This window comes from Morchella importuna (assembly GCF_003444635.1).
Source record: "Morchella importuna strain M04M26 chromosome Unknown Morimp01GS017, whole genome shotgun sequence".
NCBI lineage: Eukaryota > Fungi > Ascomycota > Pezizomycetes > Pezizales > Morchellaceae > Morchella > Morchella importuna.
Genome location: NW_025763414.1, coordinates 58,189 through 74,513, shown reverse-complemented (window position 1 = coordinate 74,513; position 16,325 = coordinate 58,189). Strand labels below are relative to the sequence as shown.

The 16,325-nt window shown below is 45.0% G+C and overlaps 3 protein-coding genes across 3 annotated transcripts; all 3 read left to right on the top strand.

Annotated features, from left to right (window-relative positions):
• Positions 1-8,123: 8,123 nt before the first annotated feature.
• On the top strand, positions 8,124-8,804 carry LAJ45_05934 (uncharacterized protein; the record flags this gene model as incomplete). Its single annotated transcript, XM_046115502.1, has 1 exon — positions 8,124-8,804. One exon carries the CDS (start codon positions 8,124-8,126, stop codon positions 8,802-8,804), a length of 681 nt encoding a protein of 226 aa, XP_045971086.1.
• Positions 8,805-9,435: 631 nt separating this feature from the next.
• LAJ45_05933 (uncharacterized protein) lies at positions 9,436-10,755 on the top strand (the record flags this gene model as incomplete). The annotated part of the gene is made up of 10 exons (XM_046115501.1): positions 9,436-9,517; positions 9,585-9,586; positions 9,665-9,709; positions 9,776-9,821; positions 10,102-10,179; positions 10,226-10,253; positions 10,323-10,435; positions 10,489-10,611; positions 10,669-10,697; positions 10,744-10,755. 10 exons carry the CDS (start codon positions 9,436-9,438, stop codon positions 10,753-10,755), a joined length of 558 nt encoding a protein of 185 aa, XP_045971085.1.
• A 104-nt stretch (positions 10,756-10,859) lies between these two features.
• On the top strand, positions 10,860-12,336 carry LAJ45_05932 (uncharacterized protein; the record flags this gene model as incomplete). Its single annotated transcript, XM_046115500.1, has 6 exons — positions 10,860-10,910; positions 10,996-11,018; positions 11,080-11,118; positions 11,495-11,575; positions 11,663-12,234; positions 12,296-12,336. 6 exons carry the CDS (start codon positions 10,860-10,862, stop codon positions 12,334-12,336), a joined length of 807 nt encoding a protein of 268 aa, XP_045971084.1.
• Between the last annotated feature and the right edge of the window lie 3,989 nt (positions 12,337-16,325).

Below are 16,325 nucleotides of genomic sequence, written 5' to 3'. Positions count from 1 at the left end.
GTATTCGAGATTTTCGGTTTTTTGTTGTGATACACAGCCATATAGATGGGGACAAGATCGTAGAGGCTCATGTCTCACTTTGAATGTGTTGTGGAGATGCATATACCGCCAAAACTCGAAAAATTGGCTATCTCCGGCCAGGAATTATCACTCGAGTGATTGGTTGAATGGCATCGATCTGCATCAGAAGTTTCCCATACAAGTAATTTTGATCTCTGGAAGCTAGCCAATTTTTCGAGTGCCCCTGTCAATGTAGACTAAGAGGTACATGTAGTGTAGCCAACACTGGCGACACAATCACTTTAAGCCGATGATTTTATTGGTCCTTGAAATCTACTGGTGCTCTATGGTTAGGGACACCTACAGCGTGAGGTAAAATTATTGTAGAAGTATGGGAAGAGCCCTATTGGCTTGCCCAGCCATAGAAACCCTGTTTTTAGACCCCTGTTTCTACAATAAGTTTCCCTCTCGCTGTAGAGACGGAAGGGTGCGACATTGGTCCCCAGTGAAGATCACCTTCCTAATCTAGTAATTACTTAGCACGAAATCGCTCCAAAAATGCCAAGACAGCAGATTCATGCCAAGCTATTGGCCAGCCACCAGTAATATGCTCCCAATCGGGTAATTATGTACTAAAGTACTTCCTAATCGGGTAATTATTGGTGTGGAAGTGCGACATTCGGTCAGCCTCTCACCAAAAACCCAACTTTTAAAAATTCAATATCTCAATAACCACAACAGATAAAATTAATTGGGCTCTGTTACAGTGTCATCTATCTCCTTCTCTATCACTCTACAGAGCTATTTTAATTTTAATGTGTTGTGGTGGTTGGCCATTAGGCCTCGAAGTTCGGCAACTTTGACGCTCCGGCTCAAGGTGTCCCCAACCATATAGCGAGAGGTAGATTTATTGTAGAAACAGGGGTCTAAAAACAGGTTTCTATGGCTGGGCAAGCCAATAGAACTCTTCCCATACTCTACAATAATACTACCGCAAGCTTGATATAACATCATGGCAACTGCAGGTCTGCTTAACTATCAATAATAGTTGTAGAGATTAACCAGGTTCAGATTTTTTTGAGAACTACCTAGACCTCGATACATCTATAGATCTACATATCGTAGCTAAAAACTTTTCATATTGATCTTATTCATTAATTAAGCTATTGCAAAATTGTATATACTTGACTTTAATAGGAAATACATTCATCGGTGAGAGATTGATTATCAAAATAAGTAAAAGCTAAACACATACATGTATCCTTATCAAACATTACTAGCGCCAGAATTAGAAGGCTTCTTAATGTCCCGCTTTTTTTTCCACGCTTTCACGGCGAAAACAAGGTTATCCAAAACCATTATGACAAACAAAGCCACTAGAGTTACTGTACTACCTGCAACTGCCAATACTACAGCAACTCCGAACCAATACGCAGACATATGGAGAGGGTGGTTCTCTTCCGCATTATATGTTGTAAGGGAAGTCTGCAATGCTGATAATACGATACTGAAGTATGCAAATACCAAAGCCATCCATCCAAAATTCGTCCTAAAGAATGTTTCATAACTAGTATAACCGTAATAAAAGCCACGAGCTTCCTTTATTCTGAATTTGTAAATCAAGTTGAGACGTTGTATGCGTAGCTCTCCAAACTTGTACCGTGAATTTAGCCGCAATTGGCCCTCATGATCGCAGATGTACTTGTCAACTTCTGCGGAGTATTTACGCCAATCATCCCAAGTTAGCTTTTCTGGGATGAGCATTCCTGCTTGGGCTATTCGAAAGTCGCTCTCGTGAACTATCAGCTGGGTATAGGACTTGAGGAACCCGCAAGCATTGGCATGTAGTGTCCATTTTTCGTCTTTCATGTTGGTGGTAGAACACAGATTTGCGACGAAGAAATCATGGTCTAGAAGAAATTTAGGGAGAGGTTTGATGTACATTCGAGTCTTCTGCCAGCAAAGATGTAGCTCAACTGATTCGGTGATTATTATCTCGCGTTCCGTTACGATTTGATGGTGGAGGGGTCGCACTTTTCCGGACCCGGCGAGCCATAGATACTTTGAGATCTTATTGAGACGTGAAACAGAGAGTTCGTCTGTGAGAAAGTCCTTTATTGTTTTGTGAATAGGGCGTAGGATGAGCGCTTCAGTTTCGAGACTTGAAACTTTGGAATTAAATGGGCAGTCTAGTTGCCCGGACTTTGCTGAACGTTAGACATGCATAGCTCTGATCGATAGTAATTGAAAAGTCACACGAAAGAATCCGCAAACTTACTTGATAAGGACTTATCGATGCTTGTTTGGACGAATTGCCGACAGAAGATGTAATTGGAGAAGATAGATTCATTTTAGTAAATATATGTGCAGAGCTGAATATACGGGTAAAAATGCTGGTATACGGTATGAACCGGCTACTAACAGTAGATATAGATCCAAGGTGTCAATACTCGGAGCTTTATATGAATATTCTAACTCAATACATCACTACACACACACTATTCAATATAGTGTACAAAATCCCCTATTTACCAGTGACTCGACATAATATTATTAACGCATCGGCTACATGTATGTAGATATATTTAGCGGTGGCTTCTCCATTTTCTCTGCATGAGGGTGAGAGGTAATGAGGATAGGTTGATTTGAGATGTACATGTGGAATAATTGCGGGCCTTAAGCTTACTATCGCCGAGTTTCGGACGAGGGGACGGATGGGGTCATAGTGGATCCAGCTACTGGTTGCTTTGGTTTGGGGAGTTGATTCAGCATATGCGCATATATACGTGATCATGAGTAAGGCTTAAGGGTGGAAAAGCAACTTTGCAAGGCTGGTGGCTCTAGCTCTAGCTCTGTTACTGATCGCAGAGTGATCGGCCATGTGACTCTGTTTCACAGCTTGTCTTCAAAACATTGGCCAATTCACGCGCAGCTGATAAAGGCCAGGGTGGCGGCATAAGACCAGGGTTAGCTCTCGAGTATCTATATCTCGTCGACCATCAATGCATCAAATAAAACGCACATATGGATATTCCTCTTCTGATAACGAATACCATATGTATACTACATGTATCTTGTGTTTCTCGAATGAGACATCCACGGCCGGGAGAGCGAACCGTGGTAACGTACAAGGTACACGCATTTTAGAAATACTAGTACTAATTATACATGTAACTACTACGGGTGTGCCACCTCGCGACCGCGAGGTCTTGCTCCACCTACCGGTCCAGTAGTTAATTAATATTGCCCTTAGCCATTCCGTGGCCAGCTCCCAGTACCGTTGCCCAGCTCCCACTGTTGGCCATAGCCAGCTCTCATTAGTGCTCATTGCCAGCTCCCGCAAATATCCACCTCCCCCATAGTGATCCAGTTCCCTCAGTTAATAATAGGTTACCAATTCCCATACCGACCCCAATTAATTCCAACTCCAGTTGATGTCACCTCCAGTTAATTCCACCTCCAATGTCATCCTGTTAGTGAGTTCGGCATGCCAGTGTGGGTGGGCTGGTTGCTATGTGGGATAGGGTTCCTCACTCTTGACCATAAATTATAAAACGAAGAACAAAGATTATGAACATACTCTAGACCTTGGGCTTTGGCTTCAGTTACCACATAGCATTCGAGTGTATATTTAGAGCCGCAGAGGTTCTTTTATCAAGTACCGGGGGTTATGGGTTAGTCTGAAGAACTTTTTTTTGGCATATGATTGGTTGAAGCTGCAGAAAATGGTTCTTGGCGCCAGAAAAAGTACTTGAATAGGCTGCCCCCCATATTTTGCAACGCAACCTCCGAGACCGCAATTTGATTTGCACCCAACTTCATCAGAAAACACTCTCCACAAGGTCTTATGAGCTCAGAATATCATCGGGAAACTGGGAGCCAGCGCTATTCTGCAGTTATTTTTTTGTATTTTAGCAAAATATTTAGATTTTTGAGTGGAGATATATGAAAGTTCTTCAGACTTTTTTCCCCCATACTAGTTTGGTGCACTAAGGCCGGTGTGATTGATGGTAATTGGTTGTGTTCTATAAAACCCCTGCATTTTCAACCAATGAAGCAGAGTTCTTCAGATTAATGGTGAACACCCGGTACATTATATCCTTCGAAATTCCGTTCCATCAATACCAGTAATTCAACAACCAATTGAATTTACAGCGAGTGTCCAAATCGAAGGAACCCAATATCAGAACTATATATGCAGATCCATAACGTGGCCAGTGATATATCGATAGGGGTGAATACAACACAGCGATATGAAAAAGCAAGGGACTGATACGCTGCATTGAATTGAATTTGAGATAGTGGCTGTGAAGAGACTATATTGCATAGATAATCCTAGAAATATGCGACCCAGCCAATCTTGTTTCTCCAGTCAATTGGTTATTGGGTCCGTAAGGTTGGTTTGGCGGGTGACAACGAGTTCAGCGCAAGACATATTGCGCACTGCGCACAGCATCACATGTTGAAAATCATTTTATAGTTGGAAACCTGGCTCATAAGCTTAAGTGCAACATCCACATGATCGCGGCTTCTTATGTGTTGATGTCTAGTATCGGTAGTTCTAGGCTATAGGACATTTTGAGCATAGCCAACAAAACAAAATATGGCTGCACCTGATACGGAGTGGATTGGGGGGTAAATGGTCAAATACTTGTTTAGTATGAGAATATAGAGCATGATATCGATCTCGGCGCGTACAGCGACCGGAATGATCTATGGAAAAACAGGGGGGGTGAAATTGTATGGCGAAATATCTGTGCACCATATAACTATTTTTTCCATAGATCATTCCTATCGCTGTACGGGAATGTCCGAGTTACAATTGGTAGGTCGACGGGGTGAGCTAAAGCATATACGCAATTGTAATGAGCTGATGAGAAGAAAGCCCGCGATCCTCTCCTGGATACGGTCTTATCAATTTGCTTTTCAGCAGCTTTTAGGACAATGGCTATGGTACATCATGTAATATTAAAGTGCAATGGCGGGATATATCCTAAGTTGTCAGTGGCTTTAATGAAAATTGGAAAGGGCAAAACCCATGCGTGGGTGCGCTGGGTCCGATTATCTCGTATGGATGACTCATGTAATGATTAGCTCAATAGCAACCTAGATATTGGTGATGAATTTCAGCCTTCCCATATAAGAGTTAATATTACTTACACAGAGCACTGGGGCCAGTTTTTACGTGGCGAAGGACACCAAGTCTCGGTCAGTAGGGATCTCGCTGAGTAGGGAAACGGAGTACTTCATTCGTTACAAGATAGAGTGGGAGATAGAGAGAAAAAGAGGTCAGGCCTGAAACCATTGCATTTGATTGATTACACACCACATTGGGATACACTCCAATCGGTCTCCATCATGACCCGGACTAAGAAAGCGCGTAGAAGCCAAGCACATATTGCTTTTGTGGGTATCTCAATTGACACCGAGCCATGAGCTGCAGCTGGACGGAGAGAACTTCAGCTTTTGGAACGTATTGATTGATTGATTCATCATTAAGTAATAGTTATTATGGAGAGGAAAGATATTGAATTTGTGACCTGTATTTCGAAAATGTTGCTCATTTTCACCATATGAATACTTATTTGCTTTGCTATTGCGCGGGGTAAGGCATGTGACTATGAAAAGAGGGCTCGCGATCTATCGCACCTTGTCAGGGACAGTATCAATACTCTATCACCTTAGAGCTATCGATCAGTCAGTATGTCAGAACTCCAGAAAGAGAGGGGTAAATTCAGGTCACAAAGCTTAAGGCCACGGCTAGACCTATGGGGCAGAACCTTTAATAGTAAAACACGAATCAGTAGTATTGATTCCAAGCGCGGCAAAAATGAAGGAAGGATCAAATCATCCAAGGAGGAATCATCCGCTTCTGGATATTTTAATCAAAAGCTCGGGATATGCCGTGTGCTTAAGCTAGTCCTGGGTGCTCTCCACGTGACTCGGCTCTCGGGCCTCTTGAGAATTCGAGTGAGTGAGTATGAGCCAAATTCTAACATAATTTCTTTGGTAGCAAAGCATTTACCTACTGCGCGGTCGTTTAGGTTAAATTCGCTGTGGCCGCATCTTGAGTGTCTACATGTAGTTATGAATAAGGAATCTTTCCGAGTAACATGTCGTCAGTTCCTCATCTCTATGAAACCGTGATTCCTGACTAGGCAATTTTCGGACTACTCTCGAGAGCAAAAAAAAAAAAAAAAGAAAAACCAAGCTCCGACCGACTGGGACAGGGAACTTGAGGCCGTCAGAGTTTGTAAGACGCCATGTCGTGGAGAGTATTGAGGTAGTAGTAGTTATACTGTCATGGAACAGAATTCTGCCCTTCTCGTAAAGACAAGTATCATTAGTCATTGTATATTAGTAACTCTCTCATTATCGAGGATGATGAGAGACATACTGAATCATAATACCATTATACACCGTTCATCAGATCAGATAGAGTGACTTAGTGTCGTTTGGGGCAAAGTTCAAATCCCTTGATCTATCACATATGCGTGCTGTGCGAATTGGGCAACGCCTGTATTATTGAACATTGTACACTACTCTGCTGTATCTAAGCGCCTTGGCACTTAGCTGTCAGCTAGGAGCGTGGGTGAGATTATCCATAGTTAGCAGCATCCACCTGTCCTAGCAGTTGATAGAAACTTATGCTTCATACTTATGTGCCTTGCGAACCCACGCAATAATACGTATGCCCGGTGCTGATAATTTCAACCCGAACCCCCCCGGAGTGCTGTAGGACACACTGGCCAAAGCCAGTTATCTGAAGCCCACTATGGAGGTCAAATAGGTGTATAACATCTCTCCGCACAGCCTCCGCCTCCGCCTGCCCATTGGCGACGAAATTCAGTTTTGTACCCAAGGGTGAGTGACCCCTAACCCTGAGCGTGAGTTCTTGGCATATGCGAGTGATGCTGTATGATCTCAGTTAGAGCAGACTTTGGCAAAGCTGCTGGGTCAGTCCAATCCACGTGCTCTGCGGTTCGATGGGAACATTTCTCTATAGTAGGAGGAAGGTGGACGGTGTTTGAAGTTCTACTGTGTCCTTGCGTCGTGGTCACAGGCCGAGTGACATCGAGCCGACTAGTGGCCCCGCACTGCGCATGTCCGGCGTTCTGAAGTTCGATTAGTGGAGTTCTAAGGATGTAACCTATAGCTTGGTATATGTTAGGGAGAAGGCTGTTTGTATCTCTAGCTCTTGTAGATTTTAGGGAAATCTGGGTGAGCTGCTTCGGCAAAGAGGTCGTACTAGCTCGGGACCTTTGGTGTGACTCTGAATGTATATGTATGTACTCAATAAAGCTCGTGTGTTTGGATTAAAAAGTGTTCGGGTCGGAAGGGTGCTCGGGTTGGGAGGGTGTTTGGATGTCTTCTGCATCTTGTGTGGGCAAATGTTTGGCTGTGCTACGCCTATCCCTGGATTCTTGATCGTATTGAATATATTGATGTGGTGCTCGTTTATAATATCTATACGTTTTGAATCAGCCTTTATATCGCTCATTGTACGGCGGAAACACAAGAAAGGGTCTAGACCCCGACAAGTCGTAGTATTACCAACACGTAGATTCCATGTGCCTAAATGAGGATCCAGATGAGGTTTGTATGTACTGACATAGATTGAGGTGTTTGGGTCTCACGACTCCTTCTCTGTATTCCCTGGCCTAGTAGTAAAACTTATAATTAAAGATCGTTTGGCCGCTGGCCCAGCTGGTCTTCTTTGACCTGAGTAACCTTGCCGTCTAAGCGGCGATGTCACTGTAGTACACCGACAGAGTACGGCGTTCTAGGCAGTCGGAGAGCTACGTTCTAGCCAGCCTTTTCAGCATCCTGTATATGAGGGATCGATCTACATGTGTTGATACAGGCCGAATCAGCAGAGATCGGTGTCCCGATGAATCAACGTTAGAGCAAAGCAGTCGTGGTAGGGGCATATAGTCAGACGTTGGAGTTCTGTGGCGCTAGTCTCCAGTTTAAAGTTTGTCTGCCGCATCAGGGTCGTTGCCCGCGAGTTATATATGTGGTGCTTCTCTGGCACAAAATGCGTGTCACACATGGGACGACTCCATCCCACCCTCTGGCCCTACAATTCAATATTAACAATCTTTAAACAGGGGTCATAATAAATGGGTTCCTCAACCTCGATTCTTTATGTCCGTTTCTTCTTTCTCACAGCGAGACCAACAGCGAGGAGCCGCAGATCAAGCGAGGAGGATAAGAGCCGGATACACCCCGATACCACTGCACCACACAAGTTCATACAGCCAGATTATTATTACAAAATTCCCTTCTTTGACTACTGCCGCATCCACACTATCCGCATACATCAACGGCCATGGGTCACCTGGATCATTGCCTACCTCCGCCGTATCATCCTCCAATTCCTTCACCAGAGAACCAAGTTCGATGCTCTTACGGGATTCAAGGTGCTTCCGGTAACACTTATCACCCTGGGAACGTATGTTCTCATCTGGGGCTACATGCTGCGTCTCGATGGCACCGTCCCCGACGTCGCATCCCTGACGGAACAGGATTCATGGGGTGTGAGCGTGGAGAAGGCATATGCAGGTCTGGTGGCTTTGACAAAAAGGTCGCATTCGTACAATAGCGCGCAAATTGATGTTGTTGGGAGGTGGCTAGCTGAGAGGTTGGAGCAGATCATTGGGGAGGAGGAGGAGGGGGTGGAACTGTTCTGTGATGACGTGACTGGTGTAGGGATGAATGCGACATGGGTGAGACCGTCGGGTGGGGTTACGGTTCGTGTTTCACATCATTTGGTTGGTCTACCGGTGCAATTGCAGGTCTAATGTTCTGTCTGTGGTTGTGTTACAGGAACTACGGAGCGCTGTCCTAGAAGCGAAGGACAGTAAGGAATACGAGTGACGGGTTGTGATGCGAGGACGGTCGGGTAACGAAAGGACAAGCATAGAAAGGTATCGGGTAGTGTGGGGGCACACGGTGTTACCACACTAGTACTATACTATTATGACGGCACGCTTACTATTGGGTGTCTCACCCGGAATAGAATAGAAAGCGGGGCTTACGGCTGTAGGCTGTTCTACTTAGGGAAGTAGGTCTAGGATAATAGTATGGTACAGCCCGATGACTGGCAATTGCAAGGTTCATGGTTACGTGTCGGAATTAGAATGGAGGACGGAACTATGCGGGGGCGCTTTTCTATCTGGGTTATCTTCGGGAACGTTATCTTATTCTATTATCGTTGTATCAGTTAGTATTAGGAAGCGGGCCTTGGCATAGGTTCCAACATGTATAAATAGGGCAGGATTCTGCGAAGACTTGAGGGTATCATCAACCAACAAGTCAAGGGAATCCGGTTTACAATATCATCAGTTTAAACGCTACAGAATTATCGCTTAGCACTGGCTATTTCCCCAAACAGGTTGGGGTGTAAAGGTCTACTTTGAAGGGAGGAATATCATGGTGTATATTCATGGCACCGACAGGGGTTTATCACCTGCGCTTGTGAATGCGCACTACGACAGTGTTTCTACATCACATGGTTTGCACTCCTCCCCGTGAAGATAAGATTGAACCAAGTCTATGGGTTGACATACCTTAAAATATAGGCGTGAGTGACGACGGAGTTGGAGTGGCGACAATACTCCAACTGATTAAATCCTTCACAAAAAGAGGCAGCAGACCCTAGAGGGGGCTCATACTGTTGATGAACTGCGGAGAGGAGGACGGCTTGGTAGGTAATAAATGGATTGGTTATCCTTGTGCTGAGCACTAATTATGCATGTGTGTGTGTTGCTAGAACGGCGCAAGAGCATTCGGAACTCATAGCTTATCTAGGCTTTCGCGTAAGTCTCTCTTTCGCCTACTACACGGAAGTTGAGCCTACGATCCTACGAGGCTATATTAATAGTCTAAACCTTTAATTCTCCCCAGGCCCCATATTAAACAAAAAAAAAAAAAAATCCCCCGGGCCCCGCTGCCATGCATAGATCACGAGTGATAATCCGTGACTTGATAATAGCTACCACATACAAAATTACTCGTGACCTAATCTATTTTGGACCTACACATTTGTATTTGCACTATCTACAAACAGCGCTAACATTAGACCACGCTCCTCGGTAGACATCTTCTTAAACCTTGAAGGCGGTGGTACCGGTGGCCGGGCGATACTTTTCCCCGCGAATGACACTGCTGTCAACGGTTTCTATGAGAAGGTTCCAAGGCCACTAGGAAGTACGTTTCTCAGTGATGCGTACAAACTGGGCGCACTCAAGGTTGTCCTCCAATGCCAGCTATTCTCAATCTCGGAGTGGGATCGTATGTTTATTTTTGACGCGCTTTAGGAGCGCAACAGATTACGATATCTTCAGAGACGCTCTTCATATGAGACGTCTTGATGTTGCATTTTACACGCATCGGAGTCGCTACCACACACCAGATGATGATATGAGATATGGTAATTTCCTTGCTTACTCTCCCCGCATACTATCGGTTACTGACTCACAGAAGCTAGTAAAAGATCAATATCTCATATGCTCCTCACTGCCCTGTACACAGTCAATACAATGACCGCCGATACCAGTCTCGACTATAACGAAAATCTGCCGGGAAAGCCTGCGGTTTATTTTGACTGTAAATATCTATATTTATTATCTTTTTGTCGTATATGACTTGAATAACTGTTGATAGTCTTTAATCGTATCTGGACGTTTTACGAGGTGAATACACTCTTTGCCTGGTCTTTGACACTGCTTATCGTCCCAGCGATCACACTAAGTTTAGCAATCTCTTGCCTTGGTGAATTCCCCGGCTGGAAGAAGGATATACGCCGTTTCCCTCTTGCCTTTTCCTTGGCGAGCGCATCTACAGTTACAGTTGCGATGAGGATACACGCTGCGAACCCGCTGATTATGTTCTCGTGTCTGAAGACGGTGTGGGCAACTCTACTGAGTACTTGGTATCTTGTGGCTTGGGGTGTGATAAAACGTGCTGATCTTAGAAATCCCACCGCGTTAGCAAGAGGTTGGGCTTTTGCAGAGGTGTGGGTTTTCATGTGGCTTATGATGCTTGGAGTCGCCTATCTTAGTTCTCCCGAAATAGGTGCCGGCGGCGGATATTTCATTATGGCTTTATACATAGGTGCCTTTCTAGAGTGCTGTATTTCGATCTATGAGCTATTTATTGTGCGCGATAAAGGTGGTTTTCAGAATGGCCCACAGGAGGAAGGAATTGATACATCTTCATCCACGAATCTCTGGATTTGCAACAGGCCAATCAACAGACTGTTGCATCAAAAATCAATGGCCAAAACCAGGAAGAACCCTGGAGCGTCCTTATGCCAAATTGGACTTGGTTGGTCCAATTCCTCCTTGCAAGTAGCACTCATTTCTACTGCAGCACTCAAACAAACCCTCTGTGATGGCGGGGATACAAAAAAGCCCTATATATTTCTCGCATTGATATCTATCTTTATTCTGCTTCCCCTCGGGCCTTTCTTGCATCGCATATGGTGTAGTGTCGCTCTACCCGTACTCCTGATCTTTGTAACCACAGGAATTTATAATATCTACGCATTTCCGTTTACCCCCGATGCCAGGTTTAAGACTCATTTCATCCAGAGCATCGATCTCACAACCAACCAAAACCGAGTAAAGCTAACCGGGAATACCGGAATCATCAACAGGGTCCTACCGCACCTGCCCAGCACCTTCAGCACTCCTGTAGAATGCGGTAAAGGGACACCCGGAGCCCCTCTTTCAGGGCTGGTGCATTGTACTTGGGCTGGGCTAGCTCCAAATGTCACAAGCGATACAAGCAAGGTTTCAATATGGGTCAAACACAGCATCGAAAAGCTGGCGGATGGAAAGGCCCGAGTTATGCTCCAGGGGAAGGATACTCGCGCCTGTAAACTATTCTTTGGTAAAATGAATGTCACGAGTATTGATATCCTCGACTCGCCATCCAGGGCTTTTGGCTCACCTCTTCCGACATCGGGAACAAATCAGCTACGACTATGGAGTCGAGAGCCTGGTCGAATCTGGCGAGTTGAGTTGGCATGGGGCGGATCGACAGATAAAGAGGATGAGAAGGTTGAAGTCTTGAAGAACGAGAAGGAGTTGAAACGTGCAGTGGATGTTGCGGGGAAGTTGGAGGGAAGGATCGTATGCTTGTGGAGCGATACGAACGGGGATGAGATTCCGGCATTCAATGAGGTGGTAACGTACTTGCCACCCTGGGCAACAGTTCTGAAAGCTGGTTAGTATCTTATTTCTTCTCTTGGGCGTGTTTGTCGGTCGCTGACATTCATTGGTGGTAGATCATGGACTTGCTGAGGGGACGGTGCCATTTGTTATTTAGCATGTGGTGGTAGGGATGGTGTAGCTGTCGTCGAGGTTTTGAATTGTAAGGTCAGCTTAGCGCTTGATTTGGAGCTTGGTTAATTAGTGTTAGCTGCATAATCAGAACTGATTCTGAATTCTTGTCGTAAGAAAAACCTGATGTTCACCTGATGTTTTTTTTTTTTTTTTTTTTTTTTTTGGTTCGTTGGTTGCATTCAACCATACGGTTATGGCAATACCGCACAAGACCCCTGAACCTCTCCTCTGCCTAGTCCACCACCCTCTCACGATTGAATAATATATCAGAAGCGGACGAAAACAAAACAAATTTGAACTGAAGTTGCAGAATAATTAAGGCATTACACAATTCGCAGATTGAGTCGCCAGTCTCCAACTGTCGATGGATAGGATAAAACCAGTAGTTTTAAACTACCCAAACATATCCACCCGTATCTGCCTTGCTATGTAAGGAGTAGTCCAGCTTTCGTGTCTTACTAATCATAAGAGTGAGCCTTCATGATTCACTCGATCACGTGCACAACAATCCAAGTTCATCACCATCCAAGTTCATCACTATCCAAGTTCATCACCTGCCACGTCCGTACAGGGGAGGTTTGGCGACTCCCCTAATTTAATGTGACTCTTTCCCGGCCTCCTAGTCCGCCTATGACCCCATGGGAATTAATTAGGCGTCGTGGTATACGTATGGCATATCTGGCTAGGAGGGTATGCCGTTGTGGACCCTGGATGTAGGGTTCACAGGGTGCGTGGAAGCTTGAGAGCGGGTTATTGTATAATGACATCGTCAGAACTTTACGGAGGACTAGTTGATTATAAAAGCGGCGTTGTGGCTGATGTGGTGGCCTCGTTAGACTCGGGCTGCGGGGGTGACGGGGAGCTAGAGAGAGACAGCTTCTTGTAGTCTTTGTGGTGGCAGTGGGGGAGGGGGGTGTTTGTATCTATTTTGACTGGAAATTTTATGGGTTAGGCGTTGTTCTGTGTTGGGTATAATTGCAAGTCTTGAGATTGGCAATGGATATTGATTTGTTACTCGTTGCCTAGAGAGATGGCGGGTCTGTACTTCCGATTTGCTGCACCATCTGCTGTCAGTTATATTTTCCGTGGCGTGCTGTGTGTCGACGGTTGTGGTTTTTGGGGGGGGGGGGGAGTTGCTCCTAAATGAGCTATAGAATCATCATTTATTGCTTCCGACTAGAGAAAGTATGTAGGAGAAGTAAAGTAATTGATCGTGTTGATTGTTCTAGCTAAGGGGGAATGCCCCGTATTTATACTAATGAAAGGTAGTACAAAAGAAATACAATGAGTCATGGACGTGTGAGTAATAGAATGACTAATAGGAAAGTGAGTCATACGCCAATGACAAATACTATAATGAAATGATGAGAATCTTCCAGAACTATGAAACGTGCCGAGCGCCCTATTTCAAGACCGACTTCACTTCAGGCGCCCAGCAAATCTTCTGACTGAACCTGCCTTTAACTTTATGTTTGGGGCTCTTTAATTAATTGGCCTTAAGTTGATGGCCATGGAATGGGTATAGGCATACGCGCTGGAATTTTCGCTAGTAGAATTCTTTCCGGTTAGTGCAAAATGAAGGATTAGAGCTACCTAAGTGTGTAGAATTTTACTAGAAATCACAAATAGCAAGCCAGAACGCTGATTGGCCTAGCTCTACCCCTTCTCTCATAGGCCAATTTCGCATATATATCAGAGTCGTCTGAATTCTCAAGCGGCATTTGAAAGACTGCAGCTGCTCCGTACTCAAATACCTAAGTGATGGTATAACTTACACTGTGGGTAGGTGAGAATGCCATGACCCTACTAGTAGCAAGCCACTCACGTGGGAGGGCTAGGTGCGAGCCTATCACACCATTATGTATGATAACTACCATGTACGACTTACATACAATCATCACCAATGATGCACTGCCATCATCAATTACCTTTCCGTCACTCACTTAATTACATATACAGTCAATAAAATAAAATAGGGGGGCATAGATACAAATGAGGGGTCGAAAGCCGCGCAGCAGCTTGAGAGCTTGACTCCGACGAGTTGCGGCCTGTAATTAACCTTTGGGCCAGCTCTACTTCAGGGTTACTAGTAAGAAGGCATATCCGCTTAGTATTCACTTAGTTATCCTTGAGTAACCTGTTGTTTTTGATAATATCTGCTTCGTTGTTTCTTTGCTTTCGTGAAAACCTGTTCATACTAGACGTGTCTTTGTCACGTCAGTGTTCCGGGCCATTCGTGGATATGACAGATTCGTGAATGGACTTGACAAATCCGCGAACAGACTTGAGGTATTCGTGGATGGACTCCTAGGCTCATATATCTGTGACAGGACCAGTCTATTCACGAACAGCCTGGGGAAACTGTTGTTTTAATATCAACACCTGATAACTAATAATGATTTATATTAACCCCGATGACTACTACAATCACCAGAGACCTCTAAAAAAGACTAGCGACCCTAAATATCGAATCTGGAATAATAATTAGCACCTTCAAGATCTTTAGCGAGCTTTAGTGACACCCTGTGGCCTCTATCAGCCTCAGGCACCTTTGCAAGCTCTTATTTGGGCCCTATGACCTCTAGTAAAGCCATATGGCCTCTGATAGAGCCCAGGCAATTTGGATATTGGTTCCAAGAGTCAATTTCACTACCTTTAGCCCAGTCCTTTCGCCAACGGACCGGTCCTGTCCCGGGTGTACGGAGAAAGCAGTCCATTTGTTCCGGGCCACTGGCGGATACTTGGAATTCGTGAATGGGCTGCTTTCTCCGTACACCCGGGACCGGACCGGTCCGTTGGCGAATAGACTGGGCAAAAGGTAGTGTGTAACGGCAATATTATATTTCGGCTAAGGTGATAGATTGGGTTGTGAAGAGAAGGAATCGCGCAGTTGGACTATGATTTGTAATGGGTTTTCTGTTATGTTCTTTCGGTTTCCGTTACGCAAGATATTAGTCATCAACGGACTAGGAGTTGGATATATAAGGGGGTGTTGTCTCGTGCCTTTTCATGTTTTCCTTCCTTTCCTCTTCTCTTCACGGAATCTCTTGTATCTACTCGCGCCCGACCGCGCGGGTGACAGGACCCCCTCCCGTTTCGACATCCTGATTCTCGAATTGCTTCAGGCCCTGAGCGAGACCTCCCCCTATCTACCGAGTTGAAGCCTTTCACTAGGAGCCGTCCTTCATCTTACCCCTCCTCAAACCCGTCGGCGCCCTGTTTGGGGAAATAGTCAGTGCTAAGCGATAATTCTGTAGCGTTTAAACTGATGATATTGTAAACCGGATTCCCTTGACTTGATGGTTGATGATACCCTCAAGTCTTCGCAGAATCAAGCCCTATTTATACATGTTGGAACCTATGCCAAGGCCCGCTTTCTAATACTAACTGACACAACGATAATAGAATAAGATAATGCTCCCGAAGATAACCCAGATAGAAAAGCGCCCCCGCATAGTTCCGTCCTCCATTCTAATTCCGACACGTAACCATGAACCTTGCAATTGCCAGTCATCGGGCTGTACCATACTATTATCCTAGACCTACTTTCCTAAGTAGAACAGCCTACAGCCGTAAGCCCCGCTTCCTATTCTATTCCGGGTGAGACACCCAATAGTAAGTGTGCCGTCATAATAGTATAACACTAGTGTGGTAACACCGCGTGCTCCCACACTACCCGATACCTTTCTATGCTTGTCCTTTCGTTACCCGACCGTCCTCGCATCACAACCCGTCACTCGTATTTCTCATTGTCCTAAGCCTTTTAGAACAGTGTTCCGTAGTTCCTGTAACACTACTCCCCCTTCCTAGACGTCGCCCTCGACCGTTAAAACCCTTTCTACGATAAAACCCTGTGGGAAAAGTCATAGAGTAGGGAAAGGTATCGAGCTTAGTCTCGCCTGTTCCCTTGTCGTTTATGAGCCCGGTCATTATCGATCGCTGGGCCCTGACTTCGCGTATGGGGTCGTATGT